The 21,974-nt window shown below is 34.7% G+C and overlaps 1 protein-coding gene across 2 annotated transcripts in view; it reads left to right on the top strand.

The window, feature by feature from the left end:
- Positions 1 to 21,974, top strand: part of MOXD1 (monooxygenase DBH like 1) — an 85,843-nt gene that overhangs the window by 24,706 nt on the left and 39,163 nt on the right. For both annotated transcript variants that reach the window (XM_045544379.1, XM_045544378.1), the window contains exon 4: positions 33 to 116. In XM_045544379.1, coding sequence (XP_045400335.1) covers positions 33 to 116 — 84 coding nt within the window. The remainder of the gene's footprint in view (positions 1 to 32; positions 117 to 21,974) is intronic.

Below are 21,974 nucleotides of genomic sequence, written 5' to 3'. Positions count from 1 at the left end.
TTCGTTTCTTCCTCCCCTTTTTATTAAGACAGGTCCCCATCCCAAACAAAGATACAACATATTGGTGCCAAATGTTTAAGATTCCTGTGTTCCAAGAAAAGCATCATGTAATAAAGGTATGTCACTTGCTCACAGGCTTAAATTAATTTGTATGAATGGAGGAAGAACTTGATGTCCTTAATATGAAAACAGTAAAAAAAGAAATAGAAATGATTTTCAAGTATATGGAAGTTATTTAGAGAAGAAAGAACTGGCTTAGCTGAGCCACATACTGTCATAAGAGTCTGAAAGCTTAAATCATAGCTGGTATTTCAGTTATCTCCTAATTTTATATATCAAAGGTAAAAATTTTGGTATGCATTTGACCACCACTAGTTATTTTTTTAGTCAACTTTTACAATTGGAATTGCTAGAATTGCAACTTAAAATAATGTTTACATACTGATAAATTATATCCAGGAAGGTTACATTCCTCACCAATAATTTTTGAAAATATCTGCTTCATTGAAAATGCTGGATATTGTCATAAAAAATCATTATTACAGTATTTTTTTTTTGAAAATAGAAAAAATGCAGAATTTAGTAATAAAGAAGCCCAATTTGCCTTTGACATACAATTTCTTTCCACCCTCCTGGAATGGGCTTCCCAAAACTTTTGCATCGGGTCAGTGAATGAACAAGTATTTTTAAAAAGTTACAAGTCCTTGGCTCTGTGCTAGTAATTGCTGGCAGTTCCACAGAGACTGAAGATATGATCTGCACTCTCAAAGAACTTACAGTGAGGTTGTGGTAGATATGGCCATGACATAAGAAAGAATAAGACAGAATTAAATAGTGCATCCGGAATATTGTAGAGATTCAGAAGCCCAGACATTGCTGCCTTTCTGTCAGCCCCCATACAATGTAATGAGGCAGTGTGGGTATGAGAAAGTTGCAAACTTCTAGACTCTGGAATGTAGAGGGAAAAATGTGGGTTTGAATCACAGGTCCACCCTTTAATTAACTATGTGCTCACAGGTTAAGTCACTCTGGGGTAATGCTGTAGCCCTAGGTTTCCTCATCTGTAAAAGGTAGACAGTCATAACACTTCCCCTCCCAACCTCAAAGCATTTTAGCAGAGAAGGAAACACTGAGAACATTCTATACAGTGACTTACATTTGTAAATTCCTAATATATTTGTGCAGCTGCACAGATCTGCCTTTTGTTTACAGAATGATTCACAACTACATAGAGAGGCAAAAGGGGTGGGTTGAGGGAATGTTAGTGAGTTAATATGTGGTCCTAAATATTTGTAGGATATTTTTGCAAACAGAAGACTTACCGACAGTATGACCATAGATGAGTCATTTCCCTCTGTGCAATAAATTATTTTCTGCTTTAGCATGGGAAAGGGGGATGCAGATTCTAATTTCATATACTTAATATAGTGCTTAAGTCCTTCCTTCATACCAATGAAAAGTTTTTCTCAGAAAAGAGAATGTTATATATACTGTGTGTCATATATTACTGTGTGTCATTTGCAGTAAATTTAATTGGGATCTGGCTTAAGGGACAAATGTAAAACTGAAGGTTCAGAAATGAAAACGAATGTTTCACAAAATAGGTCTTTTATTCATTTTTCAGCAAACATTAATTGATAGGATGTAAATTCCTTCACCACTTATGTTAATGCCTTTTTATTCTTGTCCTTATCAATGCTAATAATAATTGAGTTGAATGAAATAAAAATAATTGCCTACATTTCAGAGAGGTCAATATATATGTTCCAACCCTCTCTATGTAGGATATTTGCTGGATACTTCATCTAAGAATTTTTAGCTAACTTTCCTTAGCTAATTAATATCACAGTAATACTCAGCTAAGTGGGCTTAGAATTAAGTACTTATGGGACCACATTACTGTCTTCACCAGGCATTTGCATCAAGAGGGATCTTAGTGACATGAAAGGCTCTGGAGCATTTTTTGCAATGTTTGGACCTCTACCAAATGACAGAAGTTCTTTACCTTGGGCAAGAGGGGATTTGAGGGAGAGACAGCAGGTCAGAGAGGAGTGCTGATGTCAACAGGAGTGCTCTGTTGCAGGGGACAGAGGTTTGGTGACTAGAATTTATAATTCTATTATTATGTAAGAATATCACTTATAGGATAGATTCCTGATCTTGTTAAACCCTAAAATACTTTAAAGTTCATTAAGTATTATGAAACATTTTTCTTGAAAATTAACTCAACTAGGACAATATATATACAAAATGGAAATGCTACTGGAAAAAATAAACTTAAACTACTTAGGTTATGTAAATGGTTTTAAGGCAGTTTTTAGTTGCAGCTTATACTAGGTTACAATAAAAATCTTAATGAAATAGAATGCATAAGGCTAGGACTTGCCTTAGAAATGACCTAATTTCCATTCTCTTTTCCCTAGCAGAGATGATTTCTAATAATTTAAGAGAAAGTATATATTCTTTTCATAGAATAAAAGACTCCTGTTTTGAAAAGCCATTAGAGCTTAAGAGCTTCTCCTTATTCTTTAATGTCTCACAAATCTCTGTATCAAAAAGCCTTAGTCCTTCTCTGATACAAACAAAAAGTACTTTCACAGAAAAAAGAACATTGCTTTTACATTGCATTGTGTGGTGTGTCATTTGCCATGAGTTTTAAGAGTATAGATTATATTAGTATTGTGAGAAATCAGTTTCATTGTCTGGACTCTAATTCAAAGGAAGAAATAGTTTGTATTTACAGTTTAAGTGTTGATAGCACAGAAGTCCCCCCTTATCTGGAGTTCTACAGTTTCAGTTGCCCATGCTCAACCACAGTCAAAAAATATTAAATGGAAAATTCCAGAAATCAACAATTCATAAGTTTTAAATTGCACCCCATTCTAGGTAGCATGATGAAATCTCATACTGTGTTGTTCCGAGTGGCCCGGGACTTGACTCATCCCTTGGTCCAGCATATCCGTGCTGTAGATGCTGCCCACATGTTAGTCTCACTTAGTAGCTGTCTCAGTTATTAGATCTGCCGTTGCCGTTATCAGATCAGTGGTCATGGTATTGCAGTGCTTGTGTTCAATAACCCTTATCTGACTTCATAGTGGCCCTAAAGTGTAAGAGTAGTGATGCTGGCAATTTGGGTATGTCTAAGAGAAGCTGTCAAGCGCTTGTTTTAAGTGAAAAGGAGAAAGTCCTCGACTTAATAAAGAAAAAAAAAATCGTGTGCTGAGGTTGCTAAGACCTATGGTGAGAACAAATCTTTTATCTGTGGAATTGTGAATAAGGAAAAAGAAATTCATGGTAATTTTGCTGTTGCACCTCAAACTGCAAAAGTCATGGCCACAATGCAGGATAAATGCTTAGTTAAGATGGAAAAGACATTAAATATGTGGGTAGAGGCCATGAACAGAAATGTGCTCCAATTGATGGCAACATGCTGTGTCAGAAATCAGTGAGTCTATATGAAGATTTCAGCAAGGGATCCCTGAGATGAGTGTCACTGAGCCATTTACTGCAAGTAAGGGATGATTACACAGATTCAGGAATGCAGAAGGTCAATAGTAGCCTAAGGCTACGTCACAGTGCCGATGTCATTCATCTCACTTCATCCCATCATGTAGGCATTCTGTCGTTTCACATAATGAGAAGAAAAGAGTAAGTACAATGTAATAAGGTATTTTGAAAGAGAGGCCATATTCACATAACTTTTATTACAGCATATTGTTATAATTGTTCTGTGTTTAGTTATTGTTGTTAATCTCTTACTGTGCCTAATTTATAAATTAAACTTTATCATAGGTTTGTATGTATAGAAAGAAATATATATAGGGTTCGCAGTTCTAGGCATCCACTGGGGATTTTGGAACATATCCCCCTTGGAAAAATGGGGACTATTGTATACATTTTGTAATTGTAGTAACTGACTAAGCAAATAAAACACATTAGTAGTTTGATGGAAATAACTAAACTTAAAAATATTAATTACATTTTAAATTTAAGTCTTAATCATGTAAAAATTGTTTGCTTCTAAAATTATGAAATAAGATAAATGATCTCTAAAATTATTAAAATTTTAAAATAAACACAAATGATTTCATCTGCAGGAAAGATGAGATTATAATAAAAATTATTGGCTACTCCAGTTCATTTGTGATTCCAATTTGTTGATTTGTATTTTGATTCCTGAAAAAAATCTTTAAAAGTGTGACTTGAAAATGTGTGTATTGTCGGATAACGGCGTGTCACACTTGCAGGTGGATATGGAAATTGTAGGAAAGAATATTTTTTCACACTCGCAGAAGGATATGGAAATGGTAGAAAATAATGTTCTTGGTAATTTATATTAAAACCACACTTCTCATCAGAAATCAGCTCTGTGACAGACACTTGAGACCCTCTCTCTAGCTCTTCTCTTTGTATTTCAGCATGACTCTCTTTAAGCTTTACCATAGATGTGACTTTACCCTAAATTTAAATATTTTAGAGAAGGTGATGCTTTCTATTCTCTTTAGTCATAGTCATGTCATTGTCACAATTCATAGTCATGTTTGGATATACTCTGCTAGAGGCTGGGCTAATCAGCTGGTTTAATATGCTGCCTCTTTTGAGGGGCTGTTTTTGTCAGGGAATTCTCATAGATGAACTCCATTTCTAGTTCATTGGTTTAAACATGATGTGTCTTATTCAATTTAATAAATACTTGTTGATGGCCTATTATGGTCAAGAGGAGAAGAAAGGAAACCAGCCAGCCAAAATCACCATCCCTTGGTCCTCTCTCCTTAAAGGACCAGCTTCCTAACAGGGAGGCAGTAAGCCTCATGCTCCAGTAGGTGGGTTCTGCGATTGGATGGATGGTCTTCTTTCCATTTATTGGTCATGTAACTATGGGAAAGTTGTTAGCTACTCACGGATCTCATTTAAATGTAAATGATGCCTTCCTTATGTAATTGTTTAGACTATGGATAAAATAGGTTTTTTTTTTAATTAAAAAAATTTTTTAGTACTTACCATAGTATGTGACACTTAGAAAATTATTAATGAGCCCAACTGTTATTATCAGGCAATTTATTTTTAATGTTGCTCTCTAAATGACTTTTCATTATGAACTAACTACTATTTAGTGAGGAGGCCCAGAAAAGTATAGAGCATCGTGCTAAAACATTGACCATTGCTGTTTTAAGAGAAGGTTACTCTTACTAGTTTTGTGACTTCAGGCAAATTATTTACCTCTCCATGCCTCAGTTTCCTTATCTAGAAATTGTGGATAATAATAGTTCTTACCTAACAAGATTGCAGTAACTAATAAATGAATCAAATGGGTTTAATATTTGTAAAGTATTTAGAACAGTACCTGACACATGGTATCTATTAAACAAACTGAGTAAACAAAATTTTGTTGATCACTAATAATACATAATTGCTAATCTGTTGATCATTTTGTTAGGTTTCTGGGTTGCTGAGGGATCACAAACCAGTCAACCCTTTCTAGACAGAGTTCCAAATAAAACCTAGAATGTCAATTACTTCATTTAGGGAGGTCTCCCTGAAAACTTTCTGCTTTGGAGAAATGTGAAGTTGAGGTAAACAAAATGCAGCCATCATTCTCTTCATCAGCAAATGTGGGAAGGGAAATGCTTTGCTTTATTACTTGCTACTGAACAGACATCTTTGCATGAAATTAGATTCTGTTGTTCTCTTCTATTGGTGACATTTGTAAATCTCAATGATTGAATTTGGGGAATGTTTCCTAGGACATGAAAATCTAAGAATAATTGACATCGAATAGCCATGGAAATGTCCTTGAAGCCAGAGTACTGTAGAGCCGTGAAATAGTCACTCCAGAATTGATTTCCCTATACTGGACACATAATGTGAACATTTGGCTTAATACATCATGTTAAATGGACATTGCTGCTCAGTTTCCCTATTGTGTTCCTCTTTTTTTTTTTTTAAAGAAAAAGACACCATCAAATAGAGAACTTTATCATGAACACAATTCTGAAATGTCAAGTGTGATAGATGGTTTCTATTTTCTGAAAATGTGTAAGCCTTCGAGATTAAATTTAGTAAACTGTGGGAATGTAAGCATTCTTAGTGCCAAACTGCATGATTTTGCAACTATTAGAATGAGCTCTTCTCTGACAGGATATCTCTTTCATTTTTTTCCCCTGAAGTGATATTTTGAAATATATTTTAATTGATGTGGTTTTTTCCCCTGATGGAAATAGCATTTTTGGCTTGTTATGAGGGTGCATTTCCTTGAACTCCCCACTCTGGTTCTCATTTTCTTTTCATGTGCTCCCCTCCTGCTTCGCTTTATCACGTGAGACGCTAGTGGGTGTTTGCTATTGTGTATTGGCTGAATGGTTCTGTGTGTTTTCATTCGTATCCATTCCAACTCTGTAGAAGTTTTTTTTGCTCGCTGATGTTTCCGTTTTATCCTTGACTAATTTAACCTTATTTAGTAAAGGCAAATCTTTGGATAGATTTACTTAGCATGTTGAAACAAATTACTTTTAACTATATACTTCATATTAAAATACTATCTACTCCTTTTAAATACTTTGCAACACTATATTTGGTTATTAAGTTCTTAATACCAATGGGTTACCATTATACCTGTGGGTTTTGTCATCCATTGACAAAATATGAGATTCTTGATCTCCTAGAAAAAGTTATGCTATAAAATCAAAAGAGTCTCCTTCTTTGGGAATTTGTGGTATAGTGTTTACAAATGTCAAATAATTTTATCCCTTATGTCCTAGTACTTTTGAAGTTTTATATATATTTTTTATCTACTAGAGAAGAGATGAAAATACTTGAGCATTTACTGTGGTTGAAACTATAACTTTGGACAGAAAAAGTTGGTAGTAACACTGCCCTGACGGTAATGATTTGTCTCAAATTCCTGCATTTAAAAGATTGCTGATTTAGATAGCTCAGTGCTGTCAAGTTCACGCTAGATCCTCCTGGGTTATGCCTACTTTACAACACCATATTGGTTATTATGGACACTGTAAAGATTTGTGGTTCCATAGTTCAATTTGATGTGAATGGTTTGAATTTTCATTGTCATTTTGTTGTAGAAGCAGTTGTTATAGGAACTCAATGGTCATTAAATAACATCGATAACAAGCTCACTTAAGTTTATGGGAATTCACAGAAACATTGGAGATTGTCTAGCTACATGGGTGTTCTTAACAGTCACTTGAGAGTACAAGGTAATTAAATTTACTTTGAAAGCATGTCTTTTCATGGAAGTGATTTATTGCTAACTCTGTCAGTAATTAGCTTTCTGACCCTAGAGAAAGTACTTAACCTCGCCTGGTCCTCAAGTTCCTTGTCTGTAAGATAAAAGGATTGGACCAGATGATCTCAATTGGCTCTTTCTACTTCTAAATATCTATGACTTGATGAAAACAAAAAGTGAAGTCTGTGCTGGGGTTTGGATCCCTGGGGTCTGAGTTTCTGACATACTTGCTTCTCACAGTTCCTGGGCACATGGATGTGAAAATGCTTAGGACCCCACTACCTCCCTTGAAGGTAAAAGGCCTCCTTTAGCACCTCAGCACTGACTCTCCTAGCATAACTCTTGAGGCATTCCAGTTCTTTCTAGAGCAGGTCAGAGTATCCCAGAACCCCCAGGAGAATTCAGAATGTCTAGAGACATCTGTGGCTACTTGGTCTGTTAATAGAGATACTTAATTGTTTTAAAAAAGGCTCATGGAGTTTCTTATTTCTGGGCTATCACTCATTCTTTTTAATCTTTAAATTCCCATAAACCTAAGTGAGCTTGTTATTGATATTATTTAATGACTATTGAGTTCCTATAACAACTGCTTATATACACAAAAAGACAACGCAAATTCAAAGCATTCACATCAAATCAAACTATGGAACTGGAAATCTTACAGTGTCCATATTATCTAGTGGCTATTACATGGTCTACAAGGCCAGGCCACATGGATTAAATTTTGTCTCCACAACCTACCAGCGTGTGATAATCCAGGGCAAACAATTTAATTTCCTTGAATCTTTGGTTTCCATCTGTACATAGGACTAACAATAATTTTTGACTCAAATGTTAGCTTTCACCAAATGAGATATCTGTAGAGTGCTTATATGTTTGGCATATTGATAGATCAGTAAGTACTGGCTATATCCCAATTTGCTTTGGTTTTCAGCTACCTTTTATATCCTGCAGATAATGTCATTTAAAAATAAGGATAAAAATGAAGAGTGCCAGGACAAGCAAAGCTTTACTGAGATAGGTTGGTGAGGTGCACAGGGATGGGATCTGGAGATGAGTGGTGGTTGTATTCTAACTGTTTCTCATTAGCCCAATAACCTTGGGTAAACTAAACTCTGCGCTTGCATCTTCATTTGCAAGGCAGGAAAAATAATTTTCAGTGAAGATTAAATGAATACAAGTGAAAACACCTGTTGCATGATAGGCTTGTAATTGCTTGTTTTCTTCCCCTGAAGAGGATTATAGAGATGGATGACTAAAATTTCATCTAGTATTTTCTCATACTTAGAGTCAGGGCTGCAGTGAAGCGATGGTAGGCAGTACGTCTCTATTTTATTTCGAAGAAAAGATTCCCTGGGAATTAGATTTCATAGTTTGCTTCCATCACTCTAAACCAAGTGAAATTTAAGCTTATTACCTCCTGTTCTTGTCAAAGGAAGGATAAAAACCAACTGGTAACTCTCCTCTGGGAAATATGCTTTCACATTCTTAGGCCACCCATTAGCCTTCCATTCTCGGGCCTTAAATAATGCCATTTTCAACAGACATAAAAAGATTTTTTTTTTTTAAGTTTTTCTTCTGCCACCCAGCTCTACTCCAACCTCGTAAATTTTTTTCAAGTAGTTCAAAAGTTTAGATGACAAAATTGAAAAGCACTAGCACATTGATTGGGAAATATTCACTATAAAAATTAGTAAATAAATAATTTTACTAACAGCACTTTTATTGAAAGACTACTGAGATATTTATGTTGAATTCTAGATGTTGATAGCGCACTAGGGTTAAAAGGTGTGGTAAAATATACTTACATACAGGGAAGTATGTAGGTAAAATACTTACCTATTTTTTGCTACTTTGAATACATTATCTCATTAGATTTTCATTCACAGCCTCCCACAATGTAAGTTGAATTACCGCCATTTTCCAAATGAACACACTGAGGCATAGCAAGCCTAAGTAGCTTGCTCTACATTACACAAATTAGGTGAAGCAGAAACAAAACTTGAACACAGATCTTCCTGGCAAAACTAGTTGATCTTTCTCTATATAATTTTGCTAGCCCAGGCCTTAAGATTTTTTCAAGATGTATGTGTCACAATGAAAAATAATTTGTGTGGGAGATATCTGATAGCTTGTATCCTTTCAGTAAACTTCTCAGAGCCCAGGCTACTTTTTATTCTTTGACAGCTTTGATGAGGTATAACAGATATACAAGGAACTGCACATATTTAATGTGTACCATTTGATGAGTTTAGACACACGGAAACACTTGTAATATCATCACTAAAATCAAGGTAATAGACATATTCATCACCTTCCAAAGTTTCCTGTGTCCCTTTATTTTTTTGTTGGGGTAAGAACATTGAACACGAGATCTACCCTCTTACCAAATTTTCAAGGGCACAACATCATATTGTGCAGGGTACTTTTGAGTCCTGCAGAATTAGCATAGAGCCAGGGCTTTGTGAGTAAAATCCACCAGAATCTTCCAGAGACATCAGTTCAAAGATCCTGGGAACTGACTTAGACCTAGCTAGTGGCATGTGAGTACACAGCGGCCCCACGTTTTCACCCTTAGGGGTTGAAAAATGCTCGTTAACAATGGATGACATATGAAAAGTTTCATTTGTGAATTAGGAAGTCACTTAAATAAGATTAGCATTAAAATGATTAGGCTAAAGATTACACATAGGATTACAAAAAGGGGTAGAATGTTAAATCTCAGTGATGATGTTAGGGAGAAAGGAATTGGAAATAATTTCAGTGGAAAGGAAGTAATGAGCCTGCTAATCTTATCGGACACATCTTGTAGCATACGGATCATTGGAAGCAAGTCAAATGCCTTCTGTTTAAGCTGAGTGAACATCTTTGGAATTAAGAGAAAATAATGGTAATAGACTATTTTATTCCCTTTCACTATAACAGTTTATAAAATGCAACTTGTGAGAGGAAATACTAACATTTTCATTTGGCGGTTAAATTTATAAGAAAAATGCCTAGCATAAAGTACTCTAAAGCAAGGAGAGATATGTTGCATGTGAGAAAACTAGAAGTGTTGGCATCTCAGAGTGGCCTAAGAACCAGACTGAGAGTCTAGGTTCTAATCTTACCTTAACCACTGGTCAGCTGAAAATTAATGTAACTATACCACGGTGCCTCTTGAGATAGAATTCATGCTAATAACACAATTCAAAGACTATAAATCTGTATAACCAAGAGATTGTTCTAAGTGATCTTTTACCCATAAAATTCTATGACTTCTTTCATTAAATAGTGGAATTGACAAAGCTAGAAATTTATGAGATAAATTTATAAATATTTATATATTTATAAAATAAGCTGTAATAAAAGGATGTCTTAAAAATTGTAAAAGGAATACAGACAATTTTTGTGTGTTACCATTTTTATGTCTATTTTCAATGGAAAGAATTGTTTACTTATCAAAACAGGGTGACATCCATTACCCTCTTGAGGCAACAATGAAATTCTTTATAATTTTTACAAATGGCACTTTTAGTATTTAGCAGAAATAATAAAAATGCTTTTAATAAATGAGATATTTTACATTCAAATTTATAAAACACATAATCAGAGTTAATGACTTTAACTGAGTCATGAAAGGCAGCACAGTTGTATTCTTTAAAATATCAAGACTCTCTTTGATGCATTTAACATGACTGTATTTCTACATCAAAAATTCAGATCATACTTAAGAGTTTAATAATATATCTATTTTATAAAGAAAAATATTACACTAACATATCAAAAATGTTACAGTTGAGGCTTGCTTCATTGAGTCATTATTGTATGTTTCTTGATCCATAATGCAGGGTGCACACCAGAATGCCCAGGCTTTTGTGATGATTGTTGCTATTGTTTGGAAAAGTTTCCCAAGTGACCCTGATACAAACCTCCTGTTTGAAAATCATTGTTTTATATTTGTTAAAGTTTCCCAGGAAACTCTGCATTTGTTAAGTTATATTTTATAGCACCTAGTAAAATGCCCTTTGTGCCATTTATATTAAGTAGCATTAATACATATTTTTATGGCAATAAAATATTTTATTCAACAAATATTGTAAAGAGTGAACACACGTTGAATGTCTGCTATTGAAATGCACTAAATTAGTTGTCTGCATATGAAAAAGAGTTAAATAGTCGGTGGTTTTGAGATAATTTATTCCTTGATGCATTGCATATTTTTTGTGGAAATGAAGAGGAAAAAACACCAGCTGTTTCCTGGAATCACAGCTGAATTTCATTATAAAATTTGAACTAATTCATAAGGAATAATTTCTTCTGTGAAGAGAAAAAGATTTATCTTCTAGTGAAATATATGCATTCAAGTTGACTCTATTAATGTTTATAATGTAATGTACCCATTTTGGGAACTATATACTGAAGGCTACCTCACTGACTTTAAAATGCATCCTGTTACAAATAGAGAGAGATCTTTTCATCACTGAAATCTCCCTTAATTTCTCTATGTGGAATTTAAAAAAATTAAGTAAAGGCAAGACCATGTAAATAGCTGTTAGTGTGTAAATGCTGCCTGTAGTCTCTCGGACTGTAGCTTGGCCTGAAGACTTCCTGAAAATAAAGGCGAGACAGTGGTTTATGGTGTGTTTCAGAAATCAGATGCGTACTCAATATGCCCATTGTGTATTCCAATCAGCTGGAAACATCCCTTCACACTGCACCTCTGCATCGCAGAGAAGAATCAACATGTGTCTGTGAGTGCCTGCTTTGGACAGCACTCCATGCTATGTCTTTTGGCAAATGTAAGGTGACATGGGCAATATATGTAACCTGAGCTTCTGTACCCCCATAATAAGCTGAAATAAAAAACAAACAAACAAACAAACAAAAAACATTGCCCTTCACCCGAAGGACCTCACAGTCAGGATGGGGAGAAGAGGGGTACACACAAATAATAGAGAACACCCAAAGTTGACGAAGGAACATTCGTGTCAACCTAAATTGTAGAGGGAGGAAAGGACATGAAGACAGAAGGGAGCAGAGTGATAGCTTGGGCACATTCTTGTGACATATGGAAAGAATAATTGGGGGAAAGTAGATGAGTTTTAGGTTAGGGGGAAGTGGCAGTGTAGTGCGGATGACTGCAAGGCAACCTCTTTGTTTATGTGCGTAAGCAGCAAAATGAAATTGGATGATGGAAACTAGAATTTATTGAGAGCACTGTTCATTTGTGTTTTGTCCTCACAAACAACCTATGAACGTGGGTATTATGACTACCCTCATTTTGCAGATGAGGAAACTGAAGCCCAGAGAGTTTAAGTAACTTGTCCATTGCTGATAATTTTCCTGGTAATACTCTTTTCCCTGAGGAAGATAGTATATTTTAAAAATGAACGTGTATAAGCACTATTGCTGATTTAGCCTCAAAAGATGACTTTTACATCTAAGAAAAACAGCATTCATTGACTAAAAAAACAGGACTCTGGTTTCCAAGTCAATGTTCTGAAGTATTGCATACTGGTCTGTGTGGAAGCTCTATTTGGTCCCACATGTGGCAAAGAACATTTGATGCTACAACTGACATCTGCCCATACTAGAGCCAGCTAGCAGCTGCTGGCTAAATCCATAGTCTAATGTGTCAAATTAGAATGCAGGGTCCCTGCAGTGACTTGTTGTCAGGGTAACCGCGTTTTTTGATCAAAGAATGCCTTAACCATACCAAAGCTCCTAGTGTATAATATTGAACGGACTGCAGACTGTGGCCTTTAATACCTAAATGGGGTCAATGATTTTATCCTGAATGATACCATTGTGTGGTTTTAACACATTTTACTTATTGTTAAAACTCTGGCAAATTGCGTCATATTCTCTAAAATAGAAATAAAGGCTACCACTTAATTGCACACATATGCATGTAACCATTTAGTTGTTTAAAGTAAAACTGTAGGCAGTTCCTAAGAAGAGAACAATGGACTTTCAATTATTGTAAAAATGAAAAGAGCTTTCCTAAAGCTAGTGACTTGACTGTGGGGTTTGTGGAAACAATGTCCACTGCCATTGCCAATGTCGGTCATGTTTTCTGAATAGTTTAAATGTATGTGATGTATGTGGGACTCTTTATATTAATAGAAGAGGTTTGTATCATTTAGCTTTTCATTTTGTTGAAACATGGGACTAATAAAGATCTCAAGAGATTATTTATTTATTTTTTTGTCCAAGATTTGAAAAAAATATTGCTTTAAAACCGTTCTCCAAAGATGTATATTTGTGTTTCTCCAAATTATTAAAATCTTCCGTAGGTTTTCTAAAATCACCTTTATTAATGAAATTAGATGTTTTCTCCACAATAGCTTATTTTAACCTCATAACTTTAATGTGAAATGAGTCCTTTTGGATGGAAACTGAACAAGGGTTTTCAACACAATAATCAATATTATGGCCTGTTATTGAATATGCCTCTTTACTTTTCCCTAAACTTTTATGATCTTGGTGTCAGTATGCACCCATATGTAAAATGGAAGTAACAATTCCTGTCTTTTCAAGATTACTCTGAAAATGCTTTTAAAATATTGAATTTTAGGAAACAAATATTTATTGATTGCTCATTATGTGCCAGACAGTGTGCTTTACTTATTACTTACACCACTTTGCAGATGAGAAAACCAAGGCTCAGGAAAATTAGATGTCTTTTCTAATGGCACAGAGCTAGAAGTGGTAGACATGGGATAGGAATCTGGCCTCATCTGATTCTAATGCCCACGCTCTGAATTACTGTGATGAACTCTTTTCAGTATAAATGTGCTACACATGTAGGTATGATTAGTACATGTATTATAAACCACTATTCATTTAGTCTAATGGTGGGACCTTGAACACTTTATTTGAGTGAAACATGTGAGCTTATGTTTCTTTCTGGTCCCATAGATCCACTTTCAAATCCTGGTTCCACCACTTACATGACCTTGAATAACTTAAAGAACTTCTCTGAATCTCAGTTTCCTCATTGGCAAACTTACGATATGACTTATTCAAAAGATTACGGTGAGAATTATTTGAAAAGTGTTTATAAAGCACTTGAGGTATGATAGATATGAAATACTGTCATTTTATAATAAAAAAGTCTAAACTTTGTTTGCTTTTGTCAACATTTATTTCATGGTTGTATAAAATGAAGTCCAGTAGAAAAACTGCCTTTCTTATCGAGTTAATTAATTGAAATTGGGATTTAAATTTAGGTCATAATTTATAGTTACTTATCTGTATCTCTCTTTCAACATATGAAATATAAAACAATTTCAAGGTGAAAAATATACTGAAGATTTATATGCCTTTGTACTATGGCATCTTTTGACAATCTATAATTAAATAATTTTTAGAGCTTTTGAAAAAGCTCTAAATTATTGGATATAATTATCCAATAATTTAGAGCAGTTGGAGACTCACTTTGATTTCATTGACTTTTCTAACACATTTAAAAGAGGAATAGAATTGAAATTTATTTGTTTATATCCAACTTTATTTTATATATTAGTTCCTTTATAATTTGGAATTCATTACTTCCACTATCTTTGCTTTTTATTTCTATATTCACTTTTAGGGTATTTTGAGATAAAGCTTAGTTTCTTTAAGAACTAGACTGCCAAATGCACCTTATTTGTTTAGTAAGGCAACTCTCATTGCAAGAATTTGTAAGATTCACAATTGAATTAAATTTACAAGGTTGAAGAACTAAGTTCTTTTTATAATGATAAACAGGAAATATCAGTGCTCTGAGTAATATTTTCCACTCCTATAGCAAATAAAATTTTCCAAAGATTGTTGGCTCAGTCAGGTTATTTCAAACTATATTTACTGCAAGTGATAAAAGACATTTTATGGAATAATTTATTACTTCTTCAGCTTGAATTCATAATCATATAAAATTTATATGTGATATGTTCTCTTGGATTGGCATTTAACAATCTCGAAAAAAGATCACAACTGTTAAGTTTTTATCTTTCATCATTTGAAAGATTAAGGAGTTTGTTTTGTACACTGTTTCTTGAGAGAATGCCTTATTTTCTCATGTGAGAATATTTTCTAATGTGTGTACTTGTTTCATTTCCAATGTGATATATGCTTGTTATAACAAGTAAAAAAGTGGAAAACATGTATAAAAGAAAAACTATTGGTGCCCCCCTCCCCAAATTTCACTTTCCCGAGGTGACCAGTGTAAACAGATTTATTTGTATCCTTCTATAACTTTATGCTCAAAAAACATTTACAAAGTTATATAGGATTTTATTGGGTCAATCTACCTTCTTTTTTTAAAAAAAATATAAGATCACTGTATGTATTACTTTGAAATTTGCTTTTTCAAATTCCCACCCTTGTCATTACAGGTCAAAATATAATATCACCTTCATTTTAATATTTATGTAATTTAACCCTATTATGTATAAACTGTAATTTTTGCAGCCATTCACATTGATGCACATTCAAAATGACTTAAGTGTCTTGCTACTATAAACATCACTTCAATAAATGTTCTTGTAAGTATATCCTTATGTATTAGCAGTCTCATTTCTACAAGATAGATTGCTAAATGCACTGAGTCAGCGTTACATGTATTTCAAATTTTAATATGTTTGTCAGATTACTTTCTAAAATTCACACACTAGCAATGTGTCAATATTTTCTTGTGCCCTCTCAAGTACTAGATATTTCAGTCTCTTGAACTTATTGCCTATTGATAAGTGAAAACTAATATTTCTGATTGCTTTGACTTGCATTTCTCAGACTATTAGTAAGACTGATGCTCTTTTTATTTATATTTTCTCTTCTGTGAATTTGCTGTTTAACTCTTTACCAGTTTCCTCTCTAAGTATTTTTTTTATTGAATTGCATATGTAAAAGTGCACAAACACTGGTAGATAGATCATCAAATTTTCATAAGGTGAACTGACTCATGAAATCAGAATCAAGACCAAGACTTAGAATATTACTCCAGAAATGACCTTTGAGTCCCTTCCCTGGCACTCTCTGTCCCCAGATGTAACCACTATTCTGATTGGATCACTGTTTACTAACTTTGCCTGTTTTGAACTTTTTGTAGATAGAATCAAACACTACTCTCCTCCTGTGTCTGGCTGCTTTTGTTCAACAAGATGTGCAAGTCAGCATGTGGTTTGTAGAAAATGTGTTCATTTTCATCTTCGGATTTCATTGTCTGAATATATCATAATTTTTTATTCATTTGTATTAGTCAGCCTATTTCTGTATGCCAAACCATCCAAAATTCAACAGATTTAAATAAGCTTTAAATAAATAAACATTTGTTGTGATTTCCAGGTTAGCTGGCCTGTTCTTCTGTTCTTAACTGGCTTTACCCTCAGGTCTTGTAACCAGCTTGGGTTCAGTAGGCAGTTCTCTAAAGGTGCCTGGGCTCTCTTGTATCATTGGGGTCAGCTCTTTGTAGCTGGTCTTGGAAGCCTCAGCTGGAACAAGTCGGCCCTCCTTTGTAGTATCTTGTTCTCTAGAAGTCTAGACTGAGCTTGTTCAAATGGTGGCAGCCAGATTTCAAAAGAGAGAGTAGAAACTGTCAAGCCACTTGAGCCTGGTTTGGGATTAGCAGACCGTTTCTTTTGCCATAAGAAGCAAGTCCATCCTAGATACAGGAGATGGGTAAATAGAATATACTCCTTGTTGGAGGAACTGCAAAGCCACAAAGAAATGAGCATCAATATAGGGAGAGGAAGAAAGTTAGGAAGATCTTTACAATGAAATAAGAAATTTTTTGCAATCTATATGTCATTCTACTGTTGATGGATATTTGGGTAATTTCCAGTTTTTGATTATGTCAATTAACACTACTATAAACACTCTTGTTACATGGGTTTTGCTGAACATATTTGTGTGTTTCTGTTCGATATGTACATATGAATGGAATTGCTGTGTTGCAAAGCTGAATATGGTAAATACCAAACAGTTTTTCAAAGTGTTTTAGTTCTAGTTCCTCCATATCCTCATCATACTTGATATTATCAGTACTTTTCATATTAGACATTCTAGAGGAGTATAGTGGTTTTTTAAAAACACAAAAAGCAGCTTTGTTGAGGTATAATTGATTATACATTGCATATGTTTAAAGTAGAAAATTTGATAAGTTTGGATCTATGTGTACACCTGTGAAACCATCACAATAAAGATAATGGACATATCCCTAAAACTTTATCAAGGCTTTTTGTTATCTCTTTCTCCTATTCCTTCCCTACCCCAATTCCCAAGCAACCATAAATTTGCTTTGTGTCACTATAAATTATTTTACATTTTCTAAATTGTATATAATAGAACCACAGCATATGAACTCTTTTGGGGGAGATCTGGTTTCTTTTACTCAGCATAATTGTTTTGAGATGTATTCATGTTGCATGTTTTAATAGTTCTTTTTATTGTCAAGTAGTATTCTGTTATATGTATATAACACAATTTATTTATCTGTTCACTTGTTGACAGATACTTGGGTTGTTTCCAACCTGAGGATATTCTAAATAAAGCTGCTGTGAACATTTGTCCATAAGTCCTTGTACAGACATATGATTTCTTTTCTCTTGGATGCTAAGAATGCAAAGACTAGGTCAGATGGTAGGTAGTATATTTAACATTTTTAAAAGCTACCAAACTGTTTCCAAAGTATTTGCACCATTTTACATTCCTAGTAACAAGGTATGATTATTTCAGGTACTCCACATCCTCAGTAACATTTGGAATAGTTGATCTTTTAAAGTTTTAGCCATTCTCACAGTTTTATCTACGGTGGTTATAATTTGCATTTCCCTAACGATGCTGAACATCTTTTCATGTGCTTGTCATTCGTATACCTTTTTCAGTAAAATGCCTCTTTTAATCTTTGTTTATTTTTTAAATTAGAAGTTTGTTTTCTTATTATTGAGTCTTCAATATTCTTTAATATGCTAGATACAAGTTGTTTATCGCATATGTGACTTGGAAATATTTTGTCTTAATCTGTGGTCTGTCTTTTCATTCACTTAGTGATTTTGAAGAAGAGACATTCTTAATTTTGGTAAAATATTAATCTGGCTCTTTATTCTTTTGTAGATCATGCTTTTGGTTGTAACTAAGAAATTTTTGCCTAACCTAAGGTCATGAATATTTCCTTATTTAGTTAATTTAAGCAATATTTTTAGATTTTAGTGAAGAGATCTTAAATATTTTTTGCCAGATTTATTCATAAGTATTTCATATTTTTTGATGCTATTTTAAATGGTATTTACTTTTAAATTTCACTTTGTTGCTAATATATACAGTTGATTTCTGTATAGTGATCTTGTAGTCCTTACACATGCTAAACTCACCTTTTAGCGTTAGTAGCATTAGTATAGGTTCCACTGAATTTTCTGTGAGAACGATCATGTTATTTAAGGATAAAGACAATGTTACTTCTTCCTTTTTAATCTTATGCTTGCCTTGTCGCCATCCTTTCCTCACTCTCTCTCTTTTCTTCTTTTCCCTATTGTACTGTGTAGAATCTCCAGTATAATGTTGTTGTTTTTTTTTGTTTGTCTTTTGTTTTTTGAGACAGAGTCTCACTTTGTTACCCGGGCTAGAGTGAGTGCCGTGGCGTCAGCCTAGCTCACAGCAACCTCAAACTCCTGGGCTCAAGCGATCCTCCTGCCTCAGCCTCCCGAGTACAGCCTCCCTGGGACTACAGGCATGTGCCACCATGCCCGGCTAAATTTTTCTATTTAATTGCCCGGCTAATTTCTTTCTATTTTTAGTAGAGGCAGGGTCTCACTTTTGCTGAGGCTGGTCTCAAACTCCTGACATCAAGCAATCCTCCCTCCCACCTCGGCTTCCCAGAGTGCTAGGATTACAGGCATGAGCCATCGTACCCAGCCTGGGTCTATTTTTAAGCTTTATTAGTTACTAATTTTACCTACTATAGGGCAAAATTCTTCTGAGTATTCTGCCTAATACTCTGTGAATTAAGAGATTTTTCATTCTGAGTGCTGGGAAGAGGCCTTATTTTCTTCATTGTGATGTTTCTGTAACTGTTCCCTCTAATCCTTTAATGTGATTTTTACCTGGCCTTAGGTAGTTTCCTCCTACATACGAGAGGATTAGCACTCAATAGAGTACTCGAGGCGGACCTTCTGTAGATGTCTTGGAGTCCTCTCTCCATGCATCTCTCTTATCTCCCACATTTTACTCTCTGAACTGAAACCTACGAGGCCTTTCTGGACGCCCAGCTCTATGTCTTCAAGTCGGGGAGAACGCCAGGTCCTGCCTGAGTTTCTCCTTCCTGTGTAACAGCCTGGAAACTCTCTCCAGGCACTAAACTAAGAAAATTACAGGACTGACCTCAGTCATTTTTTGTTTCTCAGAGATTTTTTTTCTTTTCTATTTTTTAAAAAAAATTTAATAGATTTATAGGGTAAGTTGAATTCTGTTACGTGTATGTATTGTATAGTGGGGGAGTCTCAGCATTTGGTGTACTCATTATGCAGGTAGTGTCCATTGTACCCCACAGGTAATTTTCCATCCTTCACCTCCTCCAACCTCCCCCTTTTGGGTTTCCAGTGTCCATTTTACTACTCTGTGTGGCCCTGTGTAGCCATAGTTTAGCACCCACTTATAAGTGAGAAGATATGGCATTTATCTTTCTGCTCCTGAGTTACTTCACTTAGAATAATGGCCTCCAGTTCCATCCAAGTTGCTGCAAAAGACATTATGTCATTAATAATGCTGAGTGGTGCTCCATGTTTTATATACACACCCACACATATATAAATACACATGTGTGTGTGTGTGTATATATATATATATATATATATATATATATATATATATATATACACACCACATTTTCTTTATCCACTCATCAGTTGATGGGCACTTAGGTTGATCCATGTCTTTGCTATTGTGAATTATGCTGGGATAAACATATGAATTCAGATATCTTTTTGATATAACGATTTCTTTTCCTCTGGGTGGGACTGTAGGATCAAATGGTAGATATACTTTTGGTTCTTTGAGAAATTTCCATCCTGATCTCCATAATGGCTGTACTAATTTACAACATCTATGGAGATTAATTCCCACCAACAGTTTATTACTGTTCCCTTTTCACCACATCCGAGCCAACATCTATTGTTTTTTGACTTTTTAATAATGGCTCTTCTAGTTGGAGTAAGATGGTAACTAATTGTGATTTTAATTTGTATTTCCTTGATGATTAGTGATGTTGAGATTACTCTCCTTTTTTGCCTGATGTCCAGTTTCTTGAGATACTTCTCAACATTACTCTTTAAAGAAGTGCAAATTAAAGCCACACTGGGATACCACTGCACACCTGTAAGAATATCTAACATTAAAGAGTTGGAGAGATGTGGAGTAACTGGAATTCTAAAGCATTGCTGGTAGAAATATAAAATGGTATAAACACTTTGAAAAACTATATGACACTTTTTTTTGCTTGTGTAACTTTTTTTTTTATTTCACAGTATTATAGGAATAGAAATGTTTTTGATTATATGGATTGCTTTTGTAATGCTGGAGTCAGGGTTAAAAGTGTGCCTGTCACGCAGATGGTGTTCATTGTACCTGTTAGGTAGGTTTTCACCCATCCCCTCAGTGCCCTCCCCCTTGCTTGATTTCGTTTGAGATTTACTTCCCTCTATACACATGTGTGCTCATCAGTTGGTTCCAGTTTAATAGTGAGTACATGTGGTGTTTGTTTTTCCATTCTTTAGGTAATGGTCTCCAGCTCCACCCAAATTGTTGCAAAAGGCAGTAAGTCATCCTTCTTCATGGCTGAGTAGTATTCCATGATATACATATACCACATTTTGTTAATCCACTCATGAATTGATGGGCATTTGGGTTGATTCCACATCTTTGCAAATGTTAATTGTGCAGCAATAAACATTCATGTGCAGGTGTCTTTTTGATAAAATGATTTATTTTCATTTGGGTAAATATCCACTGGTGAGATTGCTGGATTAAATGGTAGGTCTACTTTTAGTTCTTTGAAGAATCTCCATGCTGTTTTCCATAGAGGTTGTACTAATTTGGAGTTGCAGCAATAGTGTATAAGTGTTCCTTTCTCTCTCCATCCACACCAGCATCTATTGTTTTGGGACTTTTTAATAAAAGTCATTCTGACTAGGGTAAGGCAATATCTCATTGTGGTTTTGATTTGCATTTCTCTGGTGATTAGTGACATCGAGCATTTTTTCATATGTTTATTGGTCATTTGTCTATCTTCTTTTGAGTAGCCTCTGTTCATGTCTTTTGCTCACTTATTAATGGGGTTGTTGGATTTTTTCTTGCTGATTTTCTTGAATTCTTTGTAGATTCTGGTTATTAGTCGTTTATTGGATGTATAGCTTGTGAATATTTTCTCCCATTCAGTAGATTGTCTTAATAATTAAACATACATTTAACATATATTCCAACTATTCCACTACTAGATATATATCCAAGAGTAATGGAAGCATATGTTCTACAAAGCTTATGTTGTACAAGAGTGCTGGGCATAGCTCCATTTTGCCACATTCAGCATTGAAAACATGGGAGTGCCATGACCAAGGGCACAGAGAAAAGATGTTCCTGGAAGAGTTTGGGGGTTTTGTCACAGTCTCACAGAGAGTGTGGCTAGTAGGCCAAGAAGTAAGTTTTTTTTAAGGCAAAGTGGAATTGTTGGTTTTTCACTGGAGGAATGGCATGATGTGTTGTAGAGATCTTAGAAGAC

This window comes from Lemur catta, chromosome 2 (genome assembly GCF_020740605.2).
Source record: "Lemur catta isolate mLemCat1 chromosome 2, mLemCat1.pri, whole genome shotgun sequence".
Lineage (NCBI taxonomy): Eukaryota > Metazoa > Chordata > Mammalia > Primates > Lemuridae > Lemur > Lemur catta.
The sequence above is the reverse complement of the archived record's forward strand: the minus strand, read 5'-3'. Positions and strand labels throughout refer to the sequence as shown.